Consider the following 21889-nt stretch of genomic DNA (forward strand, 5'->3'; position numbering starts at 1 on the left):
ATTACATCCAGTTCCTGGGCCCCAAACCACCAGCCTATGGTAACTGCGGTACTAGGCCACCTCTGCTCAAAGCACAGTCCACCAAAAGTATTGCTGAGTCCCTCTGTGTATGCAAAGATATACAGACTCTCTTCAATGCTACTTGTATCTTTAGGTTAATTCCTGCTGAACAAAGGTATTTGCCTATAGCCTCCGTATCTTCAATATCTAACCAGGCACCCTGTTTTCCACCAAAATCACACTCCTTCCCACACCTCTTGGAGGAAGGTTATCAATAGCCTAAACTCCTCCTCTTTTAATTGAGGTCAATATTTCTACACTGAACAGTAACAATGAATCAATCCTGCAAACAAGATTAGATTGCAAACTTCTTGCTCTAAAGTGTTTGAGAAGCAAACACAAGGGGACGAACAAATCCATAGGATTCATAGGATCATGGATACCACCATCCTTGTTTGCAAGTGCTTTGTAAGCTAACAACATTAAGCACCAATTTGTAATAATAATAAATAATGACAAGTTAATAACTGGCAAGGCCACTGACTGGTTTCACAAAGGCCAATAAACAATGATCAGAAGTCATTATCAGATGATTATCACCTTGGGACAGATAATAAACAGTTACAAAGTGGGAGGCAGAGTTGCATAACCAGTGGATCCTAAACCACAAACAGGCTTTAGCTTTTGAAAGAGGCAACCCAGTTCTCCTTCCCCAAAGTTTTTAACCTCTTTGTCTCTTAGATGGAAAACATAATGCAAGGGCCACAGTCAAGGAGAGCAAACTGGACAAAAAGTCTTTTTGGAACTGCTGAAATCACTGGCAGTACTCTTCTGACTCTTCATTTGCTTATGCCACGATTGTGAGCAGAGAACACACTGCAGCAGGAATGTTCTCCAAGATCCCAAACCTCATGAATTCCCCTATGGTCTTGCAGCCTCAGAGCAGGGAGGCATCAGGAAGGAGGAGTGCAATGTATTCTGCATCTCTTAGTTAAACCACAGCCAGCTTTGTCAGAATATTGTCCAGACCCTGGTAAACAAACTAGCCATAATCATTTTATAATAATTTCAGCATAAGCTGCTTCTAGTTGCAATGCAAGTTCAGAATGTTAATCCCTTCAGCAGAATTACAGTGTTTACATGTTCCAGCTGCTAGCATTGGACACTACTTAGGAAAGGTGATATAGCTCCTAATTCCAATTAAAACGGAAAACAAACAAACAAACCACCACAACACAAAACAATACTAAAGGCTGTTAGCCTTAAACCCATGCTCTTGAATAATCCTGGGGTCTGCCAGCCAGAAATACACAGACTTGAGGCCTAGAGACACAGTTGCTACTCAACTACTGTGATGTTCCTTCAGATTTACCAAGGAGATCTTCTGATTTTAATAACCAGAAGTGCAGTTGGCTGCTTACTTACATAATTCACTATACTACCTCTTCATGCCCTTTTTCTGTAAGCATGTTTTGAAAAAAACAAACAAACCTCACTTGAGCCTTTAACTTACAGATCCATAAAATACAGAATTCCTCCCCAGAATCCAAACCAGCAACATCTTACAAACTACAATGTAAGTATACAGACTTAATTTCATATTTTGCAACCTGAAATACTAAGCATCTTCTGAACTGAAGAAAAGAATTTACGTCAAAAGGAAACCAGAACACTTAGTTCAGGGCTATTACAGTTACAAATGTGAATGAAATATATAAATATATTTGCCGCAACCTTGATCTTTTTTCATCATTTTCCATTCTCCACTTAAAGACATTCAAATCAGTAGCTTTACCAATCTTAAGAGTGGTTTAAGTTAAATCAGAATGAGACCAAAAACATTCCTTCCATCATTTTGTTTCCGCTTAGCCTCCTGTTAGTCACTGGTTAACTGACGATTTAGGCACATGCCCATTAGCAAACACCCGCCATGGTTTAAAGCATTACCACCCTCTTGGAGGAGCTAACTGCTTCCACCCCCACACTGGCAGAGCAGAATGCATTTGGCCTCCTCATGTGCTTCAGGGTGAAGTCTTGCAGCTTAGTTTAGTAGAAAGGCAACAGCATTTTAAGCCACAGCTGTTTGCTAAATGAAAGTGTGTCTAAGTTCTTAAACACCTTGTTACATATACTTTGAGAGGCAGAGTTTCTACTGCACCAGCAAGGTGGCAAATTCCTCGGGGAAATCAATTCTGGTTTCTCAATTCACTAGCTAGCTTTGTGTTAAAACACTGGAGTAATACTGAGACTGCTCTGGACCTCGAGAACTGGCAAGCTCCCAAGGGGCTTATCTACCATCTAGGACTGTGCATTTACCAAACTCATCGCCCTCTCCCTCTGACATAGCGTGTTACCAGCAGCAAAGAAGGAAGGCATAGTAGACTTTAGCAGTACTAAGCCAACTATGCCCTCTTCCCAACACCTCAATAATTCAAAGAAGGGTGAGAGAGAATAGAAGGGCAATTGGGAGACAAGAAAACATGGCGGTGCCGAGGTCTTACGTTCCCAGGGAAAGGAAACACATGCAGGTAAGGGACAGGAGGAGTATGGGAAGATCAAGCTCCTAGCGGACTTCACCTGCCTGGTGTGATGAATTTCACATGGCATTCAGCTACATTTCACCATGCCACATGTCCTCAGTAATCAGCCCTCACCCCCTGGCAGGCAGGAGGGTTTGGGTTGCAAGTCAGCCTGCTGTCACCGCTGCCTGCTGAGAATGAAGTCATGTGGCCGGTCCCCTCCTGGAGGGAGTATCTCCTTGCTTTGGCACTTCCCCGTCGTGCCAAACAGCACAGAGGAAAAGGTTATTTGTCTTTTGAGGTACTAGGAATAGTCTGGTCTCCTCAACTCCTGCTCACGCAGTTTGACAGACGTACTGTTTCTAGCCCCTACTTTGCAGCACCAGGGCCACCCAATGTTTTCAAGTTTGTAGTTTACAGAAAGATGCAAATTATTTGTCCATGAGAAGTAGGCTAATAATAGTGAAAAATCACACATGGAGTAGCACACAACTTCACGAGTAGGAAGAAAGGGGAAGAAGTGATGACTGGAGGGAAGCAGCTTACATTTCCACACAAGAAAGCTGAGGGATGCAGCTACATAACAAGAGGAGAGACAGCAAACAGTGCCACAGGGATTGAAGCGTGGCTTTTAGAGAAAGGGAAAGCAGCACAAGGGAACAGGTGGGAAGTGCAAGGTTCCACAGGAGAACCTTGAGAGGAAAATATCAATTGAGTACTCAGTAGCTAGGGAGCTTTGTATGCCTCAGGAAAAGGCAAACACCTGTGTGTTCAACTCCTTGGCTCAGAATGGTCACACATACATTGGGAGTTACTGTTTTCCTTTTAAGACAGAAACAAATGGCAAGGCCAAGAAACCTGTTGTTTTCTTTGCCTTGAAGCCTCTTATTTTTACACCTGTATCATAATTTATGAAACGCTAGCTCTAAATCATCATTTCTACCTATGAGAGTATATTTGAGGAAACGCGACTAAAACGTTTCCACTCGTGTCCTGTAAAAGAGGAGCTACTCACTCCATCTCAGTTTACTATTTGATCAGAGAAGCATTAAATATTTATTAAAAACTACAACTATGTATTTCTCCTGCCAAAGTACAAGGGTAGTTATATAAGTATTCAGCAGAAATACATCTTTCTTAGAGGCTGGTGAGAACAGCACCAGCAGGTGATATTTTGAGAGTTTTCTTAAAGGACTGGTTGCACAAAACTCTGGTGTCCAGCAAGGAGATCCCATCTCCTGAATTATTTTTAAGCCTGTAAGAGGCCTACTATCCCATTCTCTCTCTAAGGGTAAGTTCGAATGCCTTGCAAGAAAACAGAAAATTAGAAGTTTTAGAAGAGAATATTGCAGGACTAAGTAACAGGCTGCAGTGATCATGATGCCGAGTAATACAGCACATAAAGCATGAAAGGGAAAGCTGAAATGCCTTCCTTGCCTTTACCAGTAAAATTGGCCTTCAGGAATCCCAGGTCCCTGAACCCAGAGGGAAAATCTGGAACAAGGCAGATTCGCTCTTGGTGGAGGAGGATGAGGTTAGGAAGCACTTAAGCTGGATATATGGAAGTCTGCGGGGCCTGATGGGCTGCACCCACAAGTGCTGAGGGAGCAGGCTGATGTCACTGCAGCGTCTTTCTTGATTATCCTACAAAGGTCACGGCTACTGGGAGAGGTTCCTGAAAACTGGAAGACAGCAAACGTCACTCCTGTCTGCAACAAGAGCAGGTAAGAGAGTCCAGGGAACTACAGGCCACTCAGCCTCACTAGGAGGAATGTTGCCAACAGGTCGAGGGAAGCGATCTCACACCTTTCCTATGCACCGGCGAGGCTGCAAGTGGAATGCTGTGTCCCATTCTGGGCTCCCTGCTATCTGAAAGATACAGATGTGCTGGAGTGAGTTCAGCACAGGGCCACAAAGAGGACTATGGGACTGGAGCATCTGTCCTATACAGAGAGGCTGAAAGAGCTGCAGCTGCTTAGGCTGGAGAAAAGATGACTCAGGAGGATGTTGTCTATGTATACTAAAGTGTGAGGGGTGGGAATGAAGATGAAGGGGCCAGATGCCTTTCAGTAGTGCCCACCAGCAGGATAGATAAGAGGCAAAACGCGTGAATCAAGAAACCCAGAAAATTCCATCTGAACACAAGAATATATTTTTTTTAATTTGTTGCTTTTCTTGCTAACCTGCACCCATTCTTCCTCTGTGCAATTCACTTCTTTTACCAGTAGGCATACAATTTCCTCCTTTATGCTCTCATATACGTTGGCTGCTTGCCCTAGAGGTTCCTATTTCATGGAAGATACATATACAATTCATGAGCTACAATTTAATTTATTGTTACACTTGATTTCATTTAGATTTTTGGACAGATACTGCTGCTGCTGTACAGTGAGAAACACCTGCTGATTCCAGCAGTGCTATCCAAGACCCAAGGTGCTCGCACTGCATAGAGACGATGGTGAATCTCGGCAAAGAGTAGCGTGCTCTTGCCTGCAGAGGGAGTAATGGACCCAGGCAACATGCTCTCACACATCTCTTTCCCCCCTAACTGGAGCAACAAACAAAATGACGGAGTTGTGGGGCAGGGGTTTTGCCCCTCTATTTGCTTCCCAATAGAAAATCAACTGTGAGATTGAAGAACTGATGGATGGAAAATGGAAGAATGTACTACAAAGCATTTGAGAGGACATCTGTTTATCCCTTTGCATGCATGCAACAGAACACACATTTTTGTATTAACGTGGGGAAGAGAAAAGCAGAAGTGTTCTTAAAGTAAAGGGAGAAGTATTTTTTCCATATTTTATACTTTGCAAGGATTTCACACAGGTCAAATCTACAGTCACTGGCAGAAGCCTGAACAAGACATATTCCCTGCCCAGCCAGAGTATTAAGCCCACTTCGTCTTGTGAAGGTCATCAGGCAGGTGGTAACAGGGAAAAGTCAAAGCAAATGACTATTAGAGAAGGGGTTCAACAAGGCAGTTGACTTGTGCAAGGCCTATTAGTTTTAAGATGTTTTTGTTGGGTTTTCTTGGAAATTTTATTATATTTGGGAAGTTCTGTTCATTCTAAGGTACTGAATGGCAACCGAGATAAAACTAATAAACCTTCCTGGTCTCAATAATCAAGAAGTTAGGTGGCCTGTACCTCACAGTGCAAAGAACAAGGGAAAAACAGCAACAAAACACAACACATTTTGGCTGCTTCTTTCATGAACCACGTAAGAGTCAACTTGGGAAACTCAGGAAGGAGATACTAGGATGCTTTCATTTACATGGGGATAAAAAGCAAAGTCAGTGGCTTTTAAATTATCAGCTGAGTAGCAAAACAATTGGGAAGAGGGCCATGAAGGTACTCAAATGCAAGCTTTCTAAGGGAAAACAGCTGAAGAAGGCACCACAGCAGAGACAAGATTAGAAAGAAGCGGTGTAGAATGTCTTTCTGATCCTACTGTAAAAGGAAATCTGCTCTGTGGAGAAGGATAATGCAGAAAATAGGAGAGGAACTCTCCTGTTCAGGGCTTACTAGGTACATAGGATTCCTGCAACCTTCCAGTCCTCATACTTGGCAATACCACATCAGATGTATTTACACCTGCTGCTCAACTGGGTATGTTAATCAAGTCTGACTCCCACTTACTTCCCTCCAATCAATAACTTTTAATCAGATTATTAAAGATGTAGAAAGCTCATCACACTCTCCATTGAAGAACATCAAAATACGAAAACTGTCATCCTCCATTGCTGACAATGTTTCAGACCGTCACAACACATGGCCTTTTTACCAAAAGTCCTGTTTATGCTCTCAGTGCATCGATATTATTAAAAAGAATAGTACAACAAATTATCTGGAGCTAGATACATTTAAAAAAAAAAAAAAAAAGGCAAAACACACACAAAAAAAAAAAAAAAAAAAAAAGCAGCCTCACCCAAAAGCCACCCAAAAGGACAAACAAACAAACACACAAAAATACAACTGAAAACAGAAGGTGCTAAAAAGACACAGACATTTTAGGCTGCTAGGAAAGCTAGAATTCAGATCCAAGTTGCTGGAAGTGCTCTTTCTTAACACCTTTTCACCTTTTGGCCTGACAGCTCTAACACTGCAGCTGACTGAAGTCGTCATTCCATCATGTAACAGAGGGAATATCTAACTTGCAAGCCTTTTAAGCTTAAAAGCCCTTTCTCTTCCCAAGTTACCACCAAACTCTTACTGCATCCAGTTCTCTATTCCTGTTTCTCCCATGCTGAAAATAACACCAATTTTACCTCTATGACTGAAGCCTGTTCTTCCTCTTCATCCTGACCCACAACACTCTTCCAACCTGAAAGAACACCTCAATTCTATATTCTTCCTCTGCTCAGCCATCCTATCTAATTCACAGCTTCGTGCTTCATTTGCTGCTACAATCAAACCCTTATCAAACTCCTCCCCATCTCCAAACTGCTGTGCCTTCAACATTTTCCAGTAGCAGGAGGACTTCTCTGTCCAGCATCTTACAGCATAGGCTCTCTATAGTTGGCCTTCTTCAAACTAACTTTTCCAGACAAACTGAGAATCTCCAGGCCCTGTTAAAGGCTCCCTTTATCTCAGCAACGCTGTCCCCTCTGATGCTTCTCTTACTACTGAGTGTCCCATTGTTTTTAGCTGCTCCTCGTACAACCAAGCCTCAGGTCTTGACTGGCACAGTAAAGCTATTGTATACACAAAGTGGTAAGATGTGATTTTGCCATGTAGTCAAGAATTACAACTCTTAGCCTTCAGAGCTCTGTCCCAAGGGACTGTACCTCCTCAGGCCCCAGACTAAGGCAACTATACTAGCAGATGCTTGGAGTGAAGGTGGTTCTTTCTTGGCTGATGCTGTGCAAGACCCAGGCAACGCTGCAGGCCTTGCTCACCTGTCCTTTAAAATACAGAACACCTTAATTCCTGCATTAAAAATCCTTCTTGCGTAAGGGAGAAAGTCTGCCGAAGGAAAAGGCTGTGTCAACAGAGGATGACAAAGTCACAAACACAGGATTAGGTGGCAGGCCGATACTTGTTTCCTAGTCATAAGGTTAAGAATGCTGAAGGTACAACGGTGACTTATTAACAGGTGCAGAAATAACATTCCTGCACAAGTTCGGGTCTGTTTTACACCTGACCAGCAAGAACAAGCCAATGACTCCATCAGCCCAAGCCACGGCTGCCTCATAACACCCAACACGCCGCGTTGATGCCTCTCCCCAGGAGGACACCGCCTCAGGTGAGGTGAGGTGAGGCGAGGCAGCCCCTGGAGCAGCCCCTGCGGGCTCCCCTCCCGCCATTTTCCCCGCCTCCCTCCCGAGGCTGCGTGAGGGGCGCCGGGGGGCTCGGCGGGGCCGGGCCGGCCGCCGGGCCGCGGCGGGGCGCTGGAGGCCTCCCCCCGGCCCCGGGGAACCGCCCCCGGCGGCTGTGAGGAGAGGAGAGGGGCCGGGCGGGTCGCCACGGGCTGTGACACCGAAGGATGTGCCCCCCCTTGCCTTGTGTCGCGATATTGAGGCGATGCCCGCCCTACCTTCGGCCTGCCCCGCTGCGGGCTTTGGTCTGTCAGGGGGCGATCCTTAACGGGGCGCCTGAGGGAACCGCGCTGCGTGCTGAGGAAACGTTTAGTGTCCTCTGTGTTAAACGAGTGCCGAAAAGATAACATTAAACAAACAAACAAACAAAGAAACAAACAAACAACAAAAACCACCAAAACTAGTCCCCCGGGAACATGTAACCATACGTTACTGTTTCTGCTCCTTACTGCTAAATATGCTGAATCACAACAAATGAGACAATTAGAACCAAATTTCAGGCAGGCCTTTAGCTACTATGTTGTGGAAACTGTAGCCCTGTCAGCTTTTGAGTAAATTAATACAAGCAGTAGGGGAAAACAGCTTAGGAGAATCCAACACCATCTTAAAAATAACAAGCTGTTTTGTAGTTTGTTTGCAGGGCTCGCCATGTGCTTCAGGATGCTATGTTTTGCAGCCAACCTTTCCCTATTAAATTAGGAGAGGAGTAGCAGTGTTTTCTCTAAAACAGCACGGTAGCACAGCATGTCCATGTACACTTCTAAAATTGCCCCACGTACCCTACTGGACTCCCTGTGAGCCGAAGCTGCAGTTCCTCAACACTTTTCCACCTCACGAGCTTCCCTCATCCAGCCCCATATTAGATCTGCCACTGAACTCGAATGCTTGGGCTGTTCTCATGTGGGCTTAGCAATGGCACTTCTGCTCATTATTAACACAGAAGATGCAAATGAGACTCTAGTGGGCATACAAATTTTACCCACTAATCTCACACCTTTTCCTTTCAAGATATTCATGCAACATTATTATCCATCAGGAAAGCACAGAGAGCAAGTGCTGCTAAAATTCATACCCTCCAGAGCAGGATTAGAGAAAGAATTAGACACAAGAATTAGGATATAGATAATCTCATATGATAAATTACTATGGTTTCATAAATTGCTGCTCATCAGCTGAACTTTTGTAACTGCTCTTGGACACCCTCTTAGACTGTTAAAATGGCAAGTACAATGTGTTAGACTAAAATACCTTTGTTTCACTTCAAATGTGCCAGAGATGAGAAGAGCACACAGTCAGGTACCTCATTATGCCATTGTAACTCAATAGGTTGCAATAGTCAGTACAATCCTAAACCAGTGGGTTTTTTAAGTTCTGAATTAGAAGACACATACCGAAAATAAAGGAGTCACTTGACTCTAAAGGTGCCAACACACCCTGGATTCAGGAGCCAAGTGTTCAGTTGTCACTACTAACCTTTTGTAGTTCTACTATTTTTACAACCTTTTTGATGACCATATACTGAGCATATAGAAAATTGCTACTTTTACCACTGAAAATGTGGACTGATTTTCCCAGGTCTGCACCTTCTACTTGTTCATTTGATTTTGTTAGCAGTTGGTCATAGCAGTACCACTGCTTAGGTAAACATATGCTTGAGAGGGAGAAAGAGTCTCATATGAAATGCACAAAAAAAAAAAAAAAAAAAAAAAAAAAAAAAAAAAAAAGTTAAAATAGTTCCTTTTGTAGTCTCAGCTCTAGGGCAGAATCCAGAATTGTGGTAGGCCACTGAGGTCCCTACGGATCTCAGGTTAGGACTGAAGTGCCTTAGAACCAGATCCGTGACCAATCCACACACTAGGAAACTACCTAGAGCTAATGAAAACCGGATTTAATGCTTATTTCCAAATAAACTATTTATGCATTTTCTTCAACAAGTTTCCCCATCCTACATAGCCAAGCATCAGGTAATACAGGCACACTTTAGAAAGTAAGTGGGAGTTCTGAGTTGGAGTCGGTTCCTTCAAGAAAAAGTTAAACTTAACTCACCTGCACCCTGGAGTTCTCTATCCATCGGCCTACAGCATAAAAGACTCTGTGTCATTGGCTCTTCTTTCACCTCCCTCTTCTCCTCTTCTCCCTCCACCTGAAAGAAAACAATAGTTACTAATGCATTTTCTGAACAGCCCAATTCTGTTAGTACATTCCTATTGAAGCTTGGAGAACGCTTACCACTGCCACTGGTGGAAATGTTCTTGATCCACAGCAGGCTGAACTACAATCACTGGACAAAACATGCCATAGTTTGTTTTCAGTTTGAGCCTGGAAAACTTTTACCAATGAAAGCTAAGCTTCAGTACTCAGTACTTCCAGAACTAAATAGCAGCTGAGAGAGTTTATTTTGCATGCTTGTTTTTGCCTCTCTCTCTCTCTCTTTCCTTTCTTCTAATTGCAGTTTTAGACTTAATTAAGGTTTAGGTTTCTGATTTTGGTTGTTGCTTCCTTTTGGAAAAAACATTGAACACTAAACCCTGAACATGATCTGAGCAGATGGAAGTACAGAGCAATTTACTGGAGCTTTTCCCTCTCACTTTTAATATTTCATTCCTATAAAAAAAAAAAGAAATAGTAGTAGCCTTTCCTCAGTGGTTGAAGGAAAGATCCTGTAAAGACTTAGGACAAATGCGAAGGAGCTAAAATAACAAGACTCTGTTCTTAGTCTTCAACTACTTTTCTGTCAGTCTCTCAGATTGCATCTTCACCACAGGAAGTCCTCTGAGCTAGTCACTATTCTCTCCCTCTCCATGCATCATGGTTTCTGAAGGAAACCAGGTAAGACCAGAAGATAACGGGTGCCAGAGGTCATTAATCCCAACACAGACTCAGGTGGCAATCAGGGTGCTTAACCAGTAACCAAGATTTACAGGTACAGCTGATCAAAGTATTATTTTTCCTCTCCTCTTGTGGAACACTTCAGCATTTATTTTTATTTTTTAAATTTTCTTGGATATGAGCAGGTGTTAGGGGAAAAAGGTGAATCAAATCTTGATGTTGAAGCCCTACTAAGTTTGTTCCTCTTCTGCTTTAGAGGGTGGACCCAATAGCAGGGTCATCTAACTTGTTTTAGGGTATTCAGCTGGTAAGCTAAGTCAACATTGCTGCAGAAAATTGACTTCTGATAGATCAATGTCCCCACACACACAGTGTCCTCAAACAGTGATTTTTTTTTTTTCTCCCCAAATAAATAACAGTTTTTGCTTAGACTTCTCTGCAGGCATGACCTCAAATTTTAACAGTTGTTTTTACTCGTCCTGATGGAGTTAACTGGTTCTGTGAACTCCTTTCCTAGATTATTTCATCTTTTACTATCACAGCTCTATGGAGATCAACAAGACTTAAAGCAGAAAAGAGCTATCATGCAAGAATATCATCCCAAGAATTATCTATAAACAGAAGTGGCTATCATGTCAACATGAGGTGAGAATGCCTGTATTACTAGTGATGCAGCACCAACGTTTTACAGAAAAGTCCTTTCCTGCCACAAGTACCTCTTTTTTTTTTTTTTTTTTTAAATCATTTTTTTCTCCTGTACCTGAGAGATAATCCGCAAATATTTTATGCAGTTTTTAATAGGCTTTGGTCAGCAAGCATTGTTTGAGTGGCTGAGGAGGAAATTAATGCAGAACGCAGCAGTCATTTACCTGAATGATCTTTTCATGCATCCATCCTCATCAGCCAAACCCTACTTTTTAAGTCACACGTTCTGAAAGCAAGTAGCACAGGGATTTATGAGTCCCACTTCCCAGGCCTAAAAAGCTGGGGGAAGGAATAAATCAGTTTCTAGCATTGGCAAAAACAAAAACAAAAACAACAACAACAACAACAAAAACAAAAACAAAAACAACACAGCAACAGAACCACCAAAAGACCCCCAACAACAATAAACCAGCAAACCAGAAGCAAACTGTTCAGCTCCAAAACAGCAGCACAACTGTTGCACATCTGCCATAATCAGTAATTACAGGGAAATCCTGGTCCCAGTTCAGTCACTGTCAAAATCCTCACTGATCTGCTCATAGCCAGGGTTTTGCTCGTAGAGGCTAATGACTCCAGCTCTCATGCACCAAAGCAAATTGTTCCAAGGCTTGAGCCACTTTACTGCTTGCAACTGCTCTTTTCATCTCTTTGCCAGAAGTTAATTTTCCCACAACAGTCAGCAAAATTCATCCTATATGTTCACCTTTGCCACTGCATATTGCAGCCCAGGTGTTAGGACACAATGAGGCAAACTCAGCTAGCTGCACCTGCCCTAGATTAAGTGGTTGCTGACCCATTTCTAATACCCTGCCACCCGTTACCATTTTTTAGTTTAGATCTTCCATATTACTCTTTTAGGGACTTCTTTTTTTACTTTCAAGATCACCATATATGGGTTATTATACTAAGCTCTTGCTGGTGATTGTACTATGTAGGTAGTAGCAGCATCCACCCAAGGAACACAGGTAGGTTTATCAGAAGTTGTGGCTCACCTCACAGTTCTCCTCTAGCAAACCAATTCCATCTCATCTGTCCACTTTGTTGTTGACAGAGTTTTGGACATCTAGTAGCATAAGGTTTTATTTCAAAGTTTTATGAAATTAATGGAATACAGCAGCCTTGAACAATTTTAAGCAGTAGACAGCAAATGCAAATTCTGCTAGCCTTCACCAAGAGGGAGACATAGTCATTTAATGTAACCCGTATTTCTAGGTTACCTGTTGTCAAAAGATACAGTTAGGTGCTACCAGTTGGCAGTCATTCCCCAGCCTATGAAGGTAGCATGAATTTACCTGGAGAAACTTTGCTTTCTCCACGGACTATGGAGGAAACTAAACAATTGATTCAACCCCAAACATCAAATTTATAGGTGGTTAAATCTAGCATAAAGGAGCAGTCCAACTCCTTTTTTAAAATACAATTATTTTATCATTCATCTAACTAAAAGGAATGCTGTGTCCTAAGCCACCACACATGCTCTGCCACAGCCTAGTAACATGGCATGGTTTGACATTCAGTGGCAGTACAGCTTGAGCAAGTGTAAGGAATTGCCACCCACCTTGCCTATCATTCCTTCTTTTCTGCAGCACACTAGCAAAAGCATTTGTGTAGCACACAGTGAACAAGATTGAACAACAGATGTTGCTAAAATTAACTCAGAAAAACAAAAGCCCAAAGTCAGTAACCATTCGGATGGATTCCCAGAGACCCCACAAACTGTACTTCTAAAGCAGAAAACAAGGGCACAGGAGCTGCCTACGACTGAATGGCCATTTAAACCATGCTGATGAGACCACACACTTTGCCTGCAGGCCCCCAGACTGTTGTAGACTACTAAGCATTTCACTTAATTCTCTCTCTCCACGCAGATACCCTTCTCCTGAGAAAAGACTAACCCATTCCCCACCTTACAAGACTGTGACCCTAAATGTATTACATAGTATGAGCTGATAATGCATGTTATTACTTAACTCTGTTAAGTACATACACATGAATAACAGTAGTATCAGAAGCCCACCTGTTAGTCACTCTTCCCATTCCAAATCCATCCCTTCCTATTGCTCAGCACACAAGGCATGGTACACAGAGGTCTGCCTGCTCACCTGTAGTTTATCAGAATTACCTGTTACTGTGTTTCCTAATAATGATTTGGAAAGTTTCTGTGGTAAATCAGACTTCTCTCAGGAACATGCTAGACCCACTGCAGCCAGCAGGCCAACACTACAGAACCTTCAGCTGCCAGATCCAACAGATTTTCAGGACTGAAGCAAACGCTCAGTGAAATAAGCAGTTTCCTCAGATAAGAAGAGGTTGCAAATAGCCTAGGTACAGTGACTTGAGCAATTATACTTTCAGGTAAAACACTGGTTTCTAGCTTTGCCCTGACTCTTAATTTGGCTGGGATAAGCCTTCTGGCAGAAAGGCCCTTAAAAGCACCACTGCCACTTGCTGCCCCTGAATCCGCACAGCACTTTTGGTGGCTGCCACATTTGCACAGCCACAGACCTCCCCTCCACTGCAACCTGTTACGCCACCTCCTGCTGCAGCAGTACCATAGCACCTATAAAGCTATACTGTTCAGTACTGCTCTACGCATGAGAGCAAGTCCTTTTCTTTCATCAGACTCCCCCAAAGAGAGCTTCTGCTTCTTCCTCCCCCAGTGGGGCAGGAGAGGAATTTGAGTCAGCACTTTCCAAACCAGAAGGTGACAGGTCAGCTGAATGACCTTGGAGGAGTGGAAATGTAAAGAGCAGGATGTTCTGCATTTATGATACTGTATTACTGTATGAATTTATCTGACTACCTGACTAAATACATTACTGAAAGTTGTTTCAGTAATCCTTTCTGCAAATTAAAATGGTACCTGTCACTAATAATGAAGCTGAACATAACAGAAGAGAATGTAAAGAGGAAAAATTCAGTGTTTACATGCTATAATTATTTGCATTTTCTTTTTTCCCTCATTGTGTGAGTATGTAAATTTCTAATAGATTCGCTCAGGGTTATTTGGCAAAAGAATCTACAGGTGCCTACAAACCTTCCCCATACCCTACAAACAACTGAAGCAAATTGTAAGCCTCCGTGTTCTGCTAAGCAACACTCTTCACATTTCAATGTAAGTGTATTGAGAGGAAAAATAAATAAGCTAATCAATACCTTGTACCTCAATTAAATTACCACAAGCCAAAATGTGGTTCTGATTCTCTGTCACGGGACCGTCTCTTTAGCTTGGACCCAATTAGTGAGAAAGTTAAGGCACAGGGGAGAAAGGAGTTTTTTATACAATTGTACATTTTTTGCCCTTCTTTACAGTGAAAGTTTGAGAGAGAGAAAGTAGAATTTGTTCTTTACCATTTTCTGTGGGTGATATTTTGAAATGTTTAATTAACATACTACACAAAACAATGTAAACCAGACCGACTTCACATGTTTTTCAGTGGCTAAAGTACTGGGGAAAAAATAAAGCAATGGTAAAGAAAATGAAGGTTAAGATTAAAGAAACCTACAGTTAATGACAGGCTGAAGTTCAACTGTCATGTAACTGAGAATGTTTGAGAATGGACAATAATTAAAGTCAAGCAAAGGATGAAGCCCAGATTATTATAATGAGATATGATATGTTCTTCAGACTATCTGGAGGTTAATGTTACTTAGTTTCATACGGTTACGGGTAAGTAAGTACTGTACTACTATATAGTAAAAATAATGTAGCTGGATACAGTCTGCTTCACAGTGACCCAAGGTTAATGGTAGTTGCTCTTAGTATATTTAAAAGGTTTAAGAGAGATGTAACAACCTCTGCATCGGAAATCTAGTGCAATGGCACTAGAAAATGGCACCGAAGAGGCTAGCATAATACCGGTGCTCTTGGTTCCATGAAAGCAGCTTCCAGTGTAATGTATGTTGCCTTTTATCTCTGTAATTATACTGAATATGTCCATGAATTCTTTCATTCCTGAATGGCACCACCTTTTGAGTAATAGGTCATTGGTATGCATCACTCTGATAAGGTATTACACTAATATATCACTAAAGCAACAGATGTATTAATGTAATACATCACTGGGACAAAGCACTCTGATGATGATGTATTTCTGAGAAGATGGCACCATCCGGAAAGACGAGGCCCAAGAGAAGGCTTTTGATCAGTTTAGTAGAAAAAAAAGGTATATTTTCCAGGCACAAAAAATATGATGCTTCCTATAAAGATAGGGTACTGATATTAATCCTTTTTTTTTTTTTTTTTTTTTTTTTTGGAGGGGGGGATAATTTGATGATCATATGGCTTGGAAAAGAATTTACTGTGGTTGAGGAAAAGATACCACTTAGAAACATAACCTATCAGACTACTTTAGTCTTTTCCCAGAATGTCTGATCTCCTCAGCCCTCCAAACTCTATACCAAAAATCTCATTGTGTTGAGAGCCTCAAGATGCCTATCCTTTTCTGGAGCTAGGGAGGCTACAGGAACAGTTCAGCGAGCTCAGTGATGACATAGCCTTGCAGAAGTCACCTGAGGAATGAGGCTCAGCTACATGAACATCCAGAGGCCAGAGAAATCCAGTAATATTGGCCTTGCAGGCTCTGGCTGACTCACTCCTTCTGAGAGCAGAGATTATGCCATAGGCCCCCCAGGAGCCAACACATGAGTTGTACTTAAAGTTAGCTACAAGCAGCTCAAGGGGCACAGACTGGCCAGTTCTGTTCTCACCTCTGTGTATCAATCAACTTGACTCAAGACCTCCCATGGCCAATGAATTACATTTGAGCTTATGTAAAACCAAAAACTGATGCGCTTTTGGAGGTGAGTCAACTAAAAGAATACGTACTCTGAAACAGGGCTCAGGAAGCCAAATAGTAGCAATCCAGTCACTACCATGTTAAAATTTCCATGGTTTCAGATTCAGTGACGATCACAGCCTGAACCTAAATGAAATTCATTTGACATGTAACAGTGAGGATTTTGGAAGTAACTCTGAACAACTAGAACATTAAGTGGTAAAAGCAGAATAGCTCTAGAGAAAGAAAAGGGAAAATATAAATATAGAGAATTAAAAAAGCATTTGAAAGAAGGGAAACAAAAGAGGTAAGAAAAGAGATTGCATGTCAAGGATAGAAAGAAAAAGACAGATTTTTTTCCCCCCTAATTTATAATGTTGACTTCAGTATTTAAGTTTTACTCTATCAGTTATAAGCATGCACACACACACGCTTTTCAATGAATAATAGAAGCAAATGGGCCCACCAGACCTAATTTTCTTTTCTTTTCTTGGTTGGGCTACTAATATTTATTCAAAGAAGAATTAACATCATAAAGTTTTTAAGGGCCAAAAGTGATTACAGAGAGGGTAAGGCACATGGGAATCAGGATCATTAAGTTTTGGAAAGCTTTGTTCTAGTAGTGTGAGGTATTGTTTCTCTTAAAAAAAGTTTTAATTTCAATTTTTTAAAGTGGTAAGGCAGTGGTATTAAGATGAAAAAATGTCCTAACAGGTTCTCTTTCTGTCTTAATAGGACTGATATGTGATGGGACTATATGGTAGTACTTTCACAGTCGAGCCTACATGCTATAGTCAGAGGAAAGTGGATAATGTAAACCCATTGTGTGGCATGTCTTCACATAATTTAGGCTTAGAGTCAATTTATTAGCTAATTCTTCTCTTTGTCAAATGCTCTCCAACAACCTTATTTTTCCACCTATATTTGAATAATTGTTTAGCAAAAGATACAGTTCTTCTAATCAATTTAAATTATTTCTCATATACAAAATACAGCACCAAATACTCCCTGTAAATGAAATTCTCTTTAATGGAACTATGTTCATTTATTGTAAGTAATGATCTGCTTAACAATGTAATGTTTGGTATCAGAAACAGTTCTATTATTCATTATTTCAGTACAGTAGCAGCTAGGAACCAAAAAGAAGGGTAAAAGCCCACCGTTTTAGGTGCTGGAGAAACAAAAACAAACAAACAAAAAATTACTTCCTGACCTATTAGATCATCTAGGATTTTGTTTTATTTTGTGATCTGGTTTCACAGATGATGACAATCCAGTGGCTTGACAAGTCTTAGCCAAACAGATGCAGCATGGGAGGAGATTTTATGTAATATCTGTAGTCCTTCCCCTGCTTTCCTAAACAGATGAACACCTGCTTAAAAACGTAACCCCCAAAGTGAGCTAGGCATTTACAATTTCTCAGCTCCATAAACAAAATATTACTACAGAGTGATCATTGATATTATAATCTGGTCAGTCTCCACTTAGATTTGCTCTTACTTTTCATACTACAGAAAGAATCTCTAGAAATAAGTAACTTCCTAGATTACATCTTTTCTGTAATGGTCTTTAACCTGTGGTTTGCACAACTCAGGAAGAACCTAAGGAATCTGTAAAAGGGAATTAAAAGAAGCAAACTTAGTCTAAGTAGGTTAAATTTCCCATACACCTGCACTGGAAATTGAAAAGGACTAAAATGCACTGATTTGTGAGATATAGCTTTACATACTTTTATCCACCGTGAATATTCCCCTTAGCAGTTTCTTCCATGTATTACCTGTCTTCTGTACAACACTCTATATTCTTCTTCCAGTTGGAAACTGAGTCTTCGCTTTAAAGTTTTCTTTAACACATAAAAGAATTATGCAGAAAGTTTCTGTAGAACCTGTCACAACTCTTCCTCTTGAATTCTAGGATGGCCAGGAATGCCTCCAATAAAAGACCATTAAAATATAAGAAACTCTCTGGCATAAAACCAATAGTCCCTCCAGTCTGGTATCGTGTCACTGATGGCAGAAGTGGGGGAGTTGTTCTGGCAACTGTTCCTATTTTCTCAGCAACTGAAGCTCTTCGGGAAGCAGTGGGCACCACCACTGGATGCTTTCCTCAGTGCTCCCCTCCAGTTCTTTATCTATGTATATGTGACACTGTGACCCTCAAACCCTATATCTTTTTTTTTTTTTTTTAAAAAAAACTTATACCATGAGCTGTTTTTGAAGCCTCAAACAGTTGTGGGTTTGTTTGTTTTCTCCTTTAGTTTTTTTTTTCTCTCAACTGTCTTTCTCCCTGGGAAGTTTCATGGGGGTTTGGCTAATGCCTGAACCAAAATGGAAAAGCCAGAGGAAATACCAACAACAAAAACAACAACAAAAGCTATTCTTTTTACCTTTCTTAATTTTTTGTTTGAAACTGACCTGTCATGTTTGATGGACTTTCATGTTCTCATTTGAGCAACCAAAAACTACAGACCAAAAACTACATTCAAAGGAAGGTTGGGAATTGATTGGAAGAAATGTGCCTGGGTGTGAAAAGCAAGTGAGTGAATGGCATGGGAAAACTTGGAAAAGGAGACCCAGTAGACAATCTTAGGATGAGAAACTTCAAGAGTTAAGTTTAACCAAAAAGAGTAGAAAAGGAGGCCAAGAACAGAAAAGCAGCAAGACTGGGACAGGGACAGCTTAAGAAAGTTGAGACAAGCAGAGGCTCAAGCCTGTTAAAGATGGGCAGGAGTACCTGCGTGCGCATTGGCATGCTGCTGATCATGGCCCTGAGCTGAACTTAAGTTTCCAGTGGTTTTCTGATTAATTTCAGCTTGCCTTTGCTGCATCCCACTGCAAAAAATAATAATCATATAGCTGAAGATTAGCGTAAGGTGTATATACCCAAAGACTGAGTTAATACTGTGTGTTGCAGCATCGGTACTGGCGCTTCCTAAATCCTGAAGGCTCAATTCCAGAACCTAATTGAACATGCTTTTAATATAGCTTTCCGCATGTTGCAGAAGTAGAGACTGAAGATGGGCTAAGGTTGTACTGAAGTGAGAGAGGCCAAGGAAAGGAACAGCTCTGGTATGGTTGCTGTCGAGCAATCTGCCATTTGAATAACTGCGCTGCACCTGCCCTTCACTCTTCCATTTTGGAGGGGAAGTAAAAATGTTAAGGAACTTAAAACAGCCTTTACATATTTCTCCAGTGGGTGTTTGCCAAAGTTGCAGCATGACTAGGGAACTTCAAGAAGGAGGGTGCAGGACCCTGTAATTACCCAAATGCTTTTTTTAAAATATACACATATATTATTTTTTTTCCCCTACCTGTCCTAAGGCAACTGCTCACTTTCATTTACTTGTCTTTAATCGTGTGTTTAATATTTTTTAATAAAACTGCATTAGAGATATAAATTACCACCTTTTTTTTTTCTACCTTTGGCATGAAAAGTGAATATCTGTGTGGATATGACATCTTTACGAGATCTTAAGTAATCTGTTGGAGGGTTTTCTTTCCTCTTTTCTATTTTTTGTATCAGAAGTGAAGTGAATTGAAGTGAGAAACCTCCAGAGGTTAGTTACATAATTCTGAGGATTCACATACATGCATATCCTACACTTTGCAAGTTCTGCTATAAATACATTGCAAAGTTAATTCTAAAATATGTAATGTTTCAGCGAATTACACATTTTTTAAATATGTATAAATTTAAGGCAATACACATTAAAATGAGATGCCTCCTTGGTGAAGACTTGAAGGAAATAAAATAGCATCAATGGTCCCTTGACCTTTTTTCTTATTTAAAGATTAAATAGGAACTATATTGCTCTTCTGGAAGCCTCTCAACTTCTTTCCCAGTGGCACAAGAGGTCAGTACAATCAGCAAGACCCTGACATCCTTTCCTCTGTAATGAAAAAAAAATCCTTAATAATATGTATAGTTAATAAAATCTAATTGCATAATTCAACTGTAATTTCAGTCATGGTTCTTGCCAGTATGTCAAAGATGTCTTTCATAATATATGCTTCATTCACATAAGCACCCCCGAATCTATTCAGTTTCTTCATGAGTAAGAGTATACATTTTTAAATATTCAGTAATTGTAGGTTCTTGTCTAAATCCAGCCAAATTTGGCACACAGTAATAAAGTGAAAGGTCATCTCTCAGTTGCTGCTTCTCTGAAGGTGACATTTCTTTGGTCAAGTTTCCTGACACTGTGTAATTCCTTCTGTTTATTTTACTGCTCCAGTACCTCATTAGCCATTGCAGAAATGGGTTTTCTTTGATTGTGGTTTGCACAGAGGACAGAACATATCGATATGCACTTACAGAGTGTTAAAATGCAGACTGTGTAAAAGCAAATGTTTAGGGACAATCTGTAAATGTAACTTAATGAACCAACAAACCATAACAGCTTCAAAGCATTGAAAGTATAAGAACAGAACCAATAGTGTGACACAGAACCATCTGTAAGTTACTTTCATTCTTCTGCAAGGAACACAGTTGGTTTTATTCCTTTGTACAAGAGGTACCAACCTCACCTCAACCATACCTAAGAGCCACTTGCACACTCCCTTGACAACCTCCTCTTGTTCTACACAAATAAAACGAGGCCAAAATCAAACTGTACCTGCCAGCTCTTGTGAAAACTGCCTGAATCTCCTGTGGATTCAGAAGGAGGAAAAGCAGGTAATTAGATTATGCTGGCTAGGGACAACTCAGCTATCATCTGAAAAAGCCCATGGCATGACTGCTGCTCTCCTCCTGCCTCACAAGCAGCCTCTTGGTCAAGGTTGTCAACTTGAGTTGAAAGACAGAAGGTCACTTTTTGCTACCACAGAGTCTTCTCCCTGACATCCAACCTTCTACCTGTTTTTTTTTTTTTTTTTTCCTGGCATAACCCTCAGACAGAGCTACTCTTAATATCATGCATCCATTTCACCTAAATCTACAGTTTAGACTGGACATATCCTGTTTTTCTTCACTAGTGAGACTGAGCCCTCTTTTCCTTACAGTTTCCCTTTTTAGTTATTTTTAAAATTTTTATATCTGCCTTCTACTTTTTTTTCTTTTTTTCCTAGCCTGACCATGCAAACGTCTCTTCAAAGGCCTCATTTTTCAACCTTTAGGTATTTTTGTTGCTGTCAGCTGAACTCTTTCCAGTACACTGAGGTAATTTTAAAACCTAGTGCCCACAACTGAACTAAGCCTTGCAAATGAGGCTTGCACAGGACTGTGTCAAATAGAATAATTGCCTCTCTTATTTCAGTATATAACTCATTATCAAATTTTGTACGATACTGGGCTGTTTTATTTAACAAGACAGTCTTTTGTTTTTAATTCATGGTTAGCCTATGGCATGTGTGTGCGGCCTATAAGACCCATAGTTCGCCTTTGCTTGAGAAAAAAAAATTGAAGAGGTAGCAGTAATACTTTCCTGTGAAAAGTAATGAATCTTAAGGCGTTGGAAATGCGGGCCAGGATCACAATCTGCTTCAGCGGGGCCAAGAAATGAAGCTTGTCAGGGAACAGGCCGTTCGGGCAGGAAGCAGGCCAGAGCTGAAAGCTCATGGCAGGAGGAGAGGAGAGGAGTGAGCAGGCCTGAAGCGAGGCCTGGCAGCGCTGAGGTGGTCTGAAAGCCCCTTCGGCTTCGGGAGCAGCTGACAGGATCCCTGGATGAGAAGCCATGAGGTGGATTAATTCAAAGTTCCCAGTCCCAAGCCAGCCTCATGCTCGACTTCTGCCAGGCGAAGTGG

General features: G+C 41.2%; 1 protein-coding gene across 3 annotated transcripts in view; it reads right to left on the reverse strand.

The window, feature by feature from the left end:
* The window catches only part of ZNF827 (zinc finger protein 827), a 125319-nt gene extending 106425 nt beyond the window's left edge, over positions 1 to 18894 (reverse strand). Inside the window, exons 1-3 of one of the 3 annotated variants that reach the window (XM_084518652.1) lie at positions 11535 to 11542; positions 10066 to 10163; positions 9883 to 9979 (exon numbers count right to left, since the gene is read on the reverse strand). In XM_084518652.1, the coding sequence (XP_084374778.1) occupies positions 9883 to 9937 (55 nt within the window). In that variant the 5' untranslated portion in view covers positions 9938 to 9979; positions 10066 to 10163; positions 11535 to 11542. Of the gene's footprint in view, positions 1 to 9882; positions 9980 to 10065; positions 10164 to 11534; positions 11543 to 12928; positions 12956 to 18881 lie in introns of those variants that run through there. The other 2 variants (XM_084518649.1, XM_084518648.1) reach the window with 2 other exon arrangements.
* Between the last annotated feature and the right edge of the window lie 2995 nt (positions 18895 to 21889).

Source organism: Aythya ferina (assembly GCF_964211825.1).
Source record: "Aythya ferina genome assembly, chromosome: 4".
NCBI lineage: Eukaryota > Metazoa > Chordata > Aves > Anseriformes > Anatidae > Aythya > Aythya ferina.